The sequence below is a fragment of the Salvelinus alpinus genome, chromosome 15 (genome assembly GCF_045679555.1).
Source record: "Salvelinus alpinus chromosome 15, SLU_Salpinus.1, whole genome shotgun sequence".
Lineage (NCBI taxonomy): Eukaryota > Metazoa > Chordata > Actinopteri > Salmoniformes > Salmonidae > Salvelinus > Salvelinus alpinus.
The window spans coordinates 12,472,273-12,479,523 of NC_092100.1; the positions used below are offsets into that span (position 1 = coordinate 12,472,273).

At 53.9% G+C, this 7,251-nt stretch overlaps 1 protein-coding gene across 1 annotated transcript; it reads right to left on the reverse strand.

The window, feature by feature from the left end:
- Positions 1-2,547: 2,547 nt before the first annotated feature.
- On the reverse strand, positions 2,548-5,489 carry LOC139540526 (uncharacterized). The gene is made up of 4 exons (XM_071344410.1): positions 5,082-5,489; positions 3,756-4,352; positions 2,942-3,150; positions 2,548-2,842 (listed from the first exon to the last, which is right to left on the reverse strand). The coding sequence occupies exons 1-4, from the start codon at positions 5,487-5,489 to the stop codon at positions 2,548-2,550; spliced, it is 1,509 nt and encodes a 502-aa protein (XP_071200511.1).
- Positions 5,490-7,251: the final 1,762 nt, after the last annotated feature.

Sequence of the window (7,251 nt, forward strand, 5' to 3'; positions counted from 1 at the left end):
TTATTTAGTATAGTTTTATCTAACTGTTGTCTCTAACTCTGAATGATCGGCTATGAAAAGCTAACTGACATTTACTCCTGAGGTGCTGACCTGACAGCCACTGTAATTATTATTATTTGACCCTGCTGGTCATCTATGAATGTTTGATCATCTTGGCCATAATCTCCACCCGGCACAGCCAGAAAGGACTGGCCACCCCTCAGAGCCTGGTACCTCTCTCTCTCTGGTACCTTTCTTCCTAGGTTCCTGCCATCTGCATTGCTTGCTGTTTGGGGTTTTAGGCTGGGTTTCTGTATAGCGCTTTGGGACCACGGCTGATGTTAAAAGGGCTTTATAAATACATTTGATTGATTGATAAAAAGGATCACTTTTTAAAAAAAAAGAAAAAAAAAAGTGATTCTCTGATCCACCTCTACACAGACAACACCATTCTGTATACTTCTGGCCCCTCTTTGGACACTGTGTTATCTAACCTCCAAACAAGCTTTAATGCCATACAACTCTCCTTCTGTGGCCTCCAACTGCTCTTAAATGCAAGTAAAACTAAATGCATGCTCTTCAACCGTTTGCTGCCCACACCTGCCCGCCCGTCCAGCATCACTACTCTGGATGGTTCTGACTTAGAATATGTGGACAACTACAAATACCTAGGTGTCTGGTTAGACTGTAAACTCTCCTTCCAGACTCACATTAAGCATCTCCAATCCAAAATTAAATCTAGAATCGGCTTTCTATTCGTGACAAAGCATCCTTCACTCATGCTGCCAAATATACCATCGTAAAACTGACTATCCTACCGATCCTTGACTTCGGCGATGTCATTTACAATATAGCCTCCAACACTCTACTCAGCAAATCGGATGCAGTCTATCACAGTGCTATCACAGTCACCAAAGCCTCATATACTACCCACCACTGCGACCTGTATGACCAGTGCAGCTCTAGCAGGGAAGACATTTGACCAACTGACTTGTTGGAAAGATGGCATTCTATGACAGTGCAACATTGGAAGTCACTGAGCTCTACAGTAAGGCCATTCTACTGCCAATTTTTTTTCTATGGAGTTTGCAAGGCCGTGTGCTCAATTTTATACACCTGTCAGCAATTGGTGTGGCTCAAATAGCCAAATCCACTAATTTGAAGGGGTGTCCACATACTTTTGCATGAATAGTGTATTATGAAGACCTCCTTTCAGGGTGTCCTGTAAAACCCAAATACCCCTTCAATAAGTGTTTCCATGCCATAGTTTACTTCGATGGCTCGCACAAAAAGCAGAGCCCTGTAAATCACAGCTCTTGTCACTGGCAGCATCCCTTATGTTCCTCTCAGCGGCTGTCTGTCTTGACATACTAGGTAGAGAAATGGAGCTAGATTCCATTACCCAGTGTGCCCTTTAAAATGGAAAGAAAGACACATTACCGACTGGTGAAAGGATTGTATAGGAGCCCAAATCACTGAGAGAGGGACAAATTGGTTCTTCCCCCTCTGTAACAGACATAAAACATGTAAAGGCCATGACAAAGGGTCTGGGACCATCTTCACAAAGCATTGCACAGTAGGAGTGCTGATCCAAGATCAGGTATAAAAGGCAAAACAGATCCTAGATCAGCACTCCTACTCGGAGACACTTTGTGAATGTGAGCCCTGGACTGCAGGGGAAACAATGTGGTCATCGCACGGCAGTCCGACACTCAGAGAGGTGAAGTCATCCAGGGTATAGATTTCACACACACAGAGAGAGAGAGAGAGAGAGAGAGAGAGAGAGAGAGAGAGAGAGAGAGAGAGAGATATACACGGATGGATAATATTCCAGAGCTATGTCTCCAGGGTCATATAGGTAGGTATATATAGGTAGAACCAAGGCCTTGGTTCTGGGGAGGAGGATAATGATAAAGGAAAACGTCAGCCGGCACCCACTTGGGAAGGACAGGTTTGGAGAGTAGGAGGTGTAGACCTTGTTTAGGCCCAACCATGCTTCTTCCACTGGTGATTCTGTTCCAAGGGTTGACTAAAGCCAACTGGCTTCATCACAGCAGGAATAAGATGGATGAGCACCTTTCTTAGTGCTGCAGGCAGGCACATTGTCGATGTAGTCTGCTAGATAGATCTTGATACATAGATGTATGTAAAAACATTTCATAACATGCGATGTCATACAATATATTAAAGGCAAATAAAAAAATAATATACTGTATAACCTGTCTAAATACATGGATGTAGTTGCTGTTCCAGTTACGTTGCTGGTACATAACAAGGCCATGTCCGATCTCTGTTTAACATATTCCTCCACGCATCAGTCGTTACATTTTTGGGGGGAAAGTTTCAGGGTCAACTACAACCAAATAAAGATGGAGGAATATAGTTGGTGGAATGGCCCTAAATGCATGAATGAAATCTTCTGCAGGGTTTTCTTTTTTTTTCTCTCCCAGTTCTGATTCTTATCTCTGGTGTGAGTTGGGTGAGGAGGAAGCTGGATGCATGAGACTGAACAGGAGCAGCAGGCACTCAGCGGTCTTGTTTTAAGGTAAGAGAAAAGATTTCAGAATGTTATTGTGATGGGAGGGTATGGGCTGGGGGACTGGAGGGTATGGGCTGGGGGACTGGAGGGTATGGGTTGGGGGACTGGAGGGTATGGGCTGGGGGACTGGAGGGTATGGGCTGGGGGACTGGAGGGTACGGGCTGGGGGACTGGAGGGTACGGGCTGGGGGACTGGATGGTACGGGCTGGGGGACTGGAGGGTATGGGCTGGGGGACTGGAGGGTATGGGCTGGGGAACTGGAGGGTATGGGCTGGGGGACTGGAGGGTATTGGCTGGGGGACTGGAGGGTATGGGCTGGGGGACTGGAGGGTATGGGCTGGGGGACTGGATGGTATGGGCTGGGGGACTGGAGGGTATTGGCTGGGGGACTGGAGGGTATGGGCTGGGGGACTGGAGGGTACGGGCTGGGGGACTGGAGGGTACGGGCTGGGGGACTGGATGGTATGGGCTGGGGGACTGGAGGGTATGGGCTGGGGGACTGGATGGTATTGGCTGGGGGACTGGAGGGTATGGGCTGGGGGACTGGAGGGTATTGGCTGGGGGACTGGATGGTATGGGCTGGGGGACTGGAGGGTATTGGCTGGGGGACTGGAGGGTATGGGCTGGGGGACTGGAGGGTACGGGCTGGGGGACTGGAGGGTATGGGCTGGGGGACTGGAGGGTATGGGCTGGGGGACTGGAGGGTATTGGCTGGGGGACTGGAGGGTATGGGCTGGGGGACTGGAGGGTATGGGCTGGGGGACTGGAGGGTATTGGCTGGGGGACTGGATGGTATTGGCTGGGGGACTGGAGGGTATGGGCTGGGGGACTGGAGGGTATGGGCTGGGGGACTGGAGGGTACGGGCTGGGTGACTGGAAGGTATGGGCTGGGGGACTGGAGGGTATGGGCTGGGGGACTGGAGGGTATGGGCTGGGGGACTGGAGGGTACGGGCTGGGGGACTGGAAGGTATGGGCTGGGGGACTGGGGGGTACGGGCTGGGGGACTGGAGGGTACGGGCTGGGGGACTGGAAGGTATGGGCTGGGGGACTGGAGGGTATGGGCTGGGGGACTGGAGGGTATGGGCTGGGGGACTGGAGGGTATGGGCTGGGGGACTGGAGGGTATGGGCTGGGGGACTGGAGGGTATGGGCTGGGGGACTGGATGGTATGGGCTGGGGGACTGGAGGGTATTGGCTGGGGGACTGGAGGGTATGGGCTGGGGGACTGGAGGGTACGGGCTGGGGGACTGGAGGGTACGGGCTGGGGGACTGGATGGTATGGGCTGGGGGACTGGAGGGTATGGGCTGGGGGACTGGATGGTATTGGCTGGGGGACTGGAGGGTATGGGCTGGGGGACTGGAGGGTATTGGCTGGGGGACTGGATGGTATGGGCTGGGGGACTGGAGGGTATTGGCTGGGGGACTGGAGGGTATGGGCTGGGGAACTGGAGGGTACGGGCTGGGGGACTGGAGGGTATGGGCTGGGGGACTGGAGGGTATGGGCTGGGGGACTGGAGGGTATGGGCTGGGGGAATGGATGGTATGGGCTGGGGGACTGGAGGGTATGGGCTGGGGGACTGGAGGGTATGGGCTGGGGGACTGGATGGTATTGGCTGGGGGACTGGAGGGTATGGGCTGGGGGACTGGAGGGTACGGGCTGGGGGACTGGAAGGTACGGGCTGGGGGACTGGAGGGTATGGGCTGGGGGACTGGAGGGTATGGGCTGGGGGACTGGAGGGTACGGCCTGGGGGACTGGAAGGTATGGGCTGGGGGACTGGAGGGTACGGGCTGGGGGACTGGAGGGTACGGGCTGGGGGACTGGAAGGTATGGGCTGGGGGACTGGAGGGTATGGGCTGGGGGACTGGAGGGTATGGGCTGGGGGACTGGAGGGTATGGGCTGGGGGACTGGAGGGTATGGGCTGGGGGACTGGAGGGTACGGGCTGGGGGACTGGAAGGTATGGGCTGGGGGACTGGATGGTATGGGCTGGGGGACTGGAAGGTATGGGCTGGGGGACTGGAGGGTATGGGCTGGGGGACTGGATGGTACGGGCTGGGGGACTGGAGGGTACGGGCTGGGGGACTGGAAGGTATGGGCTGGGGGACTGGATGGTATGGGCTGGGGGACTGGAGGGTACGGGCTGGGGGACTGGAAGGTATGGGCTGGGGGACTGGAGGGTATGGGCTGGGGGACTGGAGGGTATGGGCTGGGGGACTGGAGGGTATGGGCTGGGGGACTGGAGGGTACGGGCTGGGGGACTGGATGGTACGGGCTGGGGGACTGGATGGTACGGGCTGGGGGACTGGAAGGTATGGGCTGGGGGACTGGAAGGTATGGGCTGGGGGACTGGATGGTACGGGCTGGGGGACTGGAAGGTATGGGCTGGGGGACTGGAGGGTATGGGCTGGGGGACTGGAGTGTATGGGCTGGGGGACTGGAGGGTGTGAGCTGGGGGTATGGGCTGGAGGGTATGGCCTGCGGGGCTAGAGGGTATGGCCTGGGGGCTGGAGGGTATGGGCTAGGGGCTGGGGGGGTATGGGCTTGGGGCTGGAAGGTATTGCCTGTGGGCAGGAAGGTATGGCCTGTGGACTGGAAGGTATGGCCTGTGGGCTGGAAGGTATGGCCTGTGGGCTGGAAGGTATGGCCTGAGGGCTGGAAGGTATGGCCTGTGGGCCTGAAAGTATGGCCTGTGGGCTGGAAGGTATGGCCTGTGGGCTGGAAGGTATGGCCTGGTGCTTGGGGCTGAAGGGTATGGCCTGGGGCTGGGGGCTGGGAGGTATGGCCTGGGGCTTGGAGGTATGGCCTGTGGGCTGGAAGGTATGGCCTGGTGCTTGGGGCTGAAGAGTATGGCCTGGGGCTGGGGTCTGGGAGGTATGGCCTGGGGCTGGGAGGTATGGGCTAGGGGTGTGGTGGAAGAGGTTCTGCTCAAGTGAGCCTGAAGAATGCCATGGATCTTTCAAAAGAGACATGTAGCCTAGCCCCCCCCCCCCCCTCCTTCTCCTCCTTCTCCTCTCCATCTCTCAGGATAAAAAAAAAAAAAGATTTGATGCAGCTGGGCCTCTCTCTCTCTCTCTCTCTCCCTCGTTCTCTCCCTCTCCCACCCTCTCTACCTCCCTCACCCTCACTCAGTCCCTAGTGGAGTCGGCGACGTGTTTAGGCAACAGGTGCTCAGGAAAAAGTTCCTGCATTTAGAAGGCATCGCAATTAGCCATAATAGCTTCAATTTTGTCCCTGCCTTGCGTCATGGCTTTGATGGCCTGGCCTCTGATTGAGACGGCTGGGGGGAATAGCACAGACTTTTCATCTCTAATTGGTACAAGGAGGCAGGGAAAGGGAGGGGTTGAACAGTAAACAACTGAAACCTGCGTCCCAAAATGCACCCTATTCCCTATCACTACTTAGACCAGAGAGATATGGGCACTGGTCAAAAGTAGTGCACTATGTAAGGCAGTTTCCCAAACTCGGTCCTCGGGACCCCAAGGAGTGAACGTTTTGCTTTTTGCCCTAACAATACACAGTTAATTCAAATGATCAAAGCTTGACTATTAGCTGTGTAATGTTAGGGCAAAAAGCAAAACGAGCAACTCTTGGGGTCCAGAGGACCGAGTTTGGGAATCACTGATGTAGGGAATAGGGTGTTATTTGGTACACGGACAAGCCAATGATGTCAGGACCACGGGGTCATGGCGTGTTCCGTTTGGGTCATGTTCTTCCTTCATGTAAGTGTCTGCTTGTTTTGTATCTAAACAGGTTTGTCTTGTTAATATTTTGAAGCGATAATGAAGGATTTGATAGCTTTCTCATCCTGCCATTGTTTGATGTAAACAAATTGTTAGAGTTTGAGGCAGGTATTTAAAGATGGATATTGTGAAGGTGGACATCAGGGTGTCTACAGTGCAGGGCCGTGTCGGTGTCGGTGACTGTCATGGAACTCCACTTAAGTCACTGAGAAAAGAGAGAGAGAAAGAGAGAGAAAGAGAGAGAAAGAGAGAGAAAGAGAGAGAAAGAGAGAGAAAGAGAGAGAGAGAGAGAGTGAGTGAGAGTGAGAGTGTGAGAGAGAGTGAGAGAGAGTGAGAGAGAGAGAGAGAGAGAGAGAGAGAGAGAGAGAGAGAGAGAGAGAGAGAGAGAGAGAGAGAGAGAGAGAGAGAGAGAAGGAGATAGATAGAGTCAAGTTCCTCCCTCTGTGTCTCTTCAATGGGCTTATCTGCCAGCAACGTGTCTCTTTGTGGTCCCAAGCTGAGGACTGAGAAAGGCATCCCAGCCAGCGTAGAGACACTCCGCAGCGGGCAGAGCGGAGCCGAGCTATGGGGTGGGGTGATGGGGGTTAGGCTGGTGGGATGGGACCACCTGCGTAGCAGTCTTTACTGTGGTATTATGCGGGCACAAAAAAAAGCACAGAAAGAAGGCCAGGGCTAACGGGGTGCAGAGAGCTTCAGGAGAGTGAGCGGCATGGAAAGTGAAGCTGGCGTGAGTGTTACATACTGTACCCTCCACTCCCATCCCCCCTGGCCCACTCCCCAGGACTCCACCCTCCACCCCCCCCCCCCCCAACCCCTCTTATAGCTTGGTGAGAGAGTGGTTTTCCTATGGTTATTTTGCATACAACTTTCTAGGAAGGGTGCAGTATAGTTGCTTGGCTTTGGAACATTCTCAGCACATTTAAAGAATTTGACAAATAGTTTTTATTTTCTTGGTATTTCATTACACAGTAGTTACCAACCCTTTCTGATT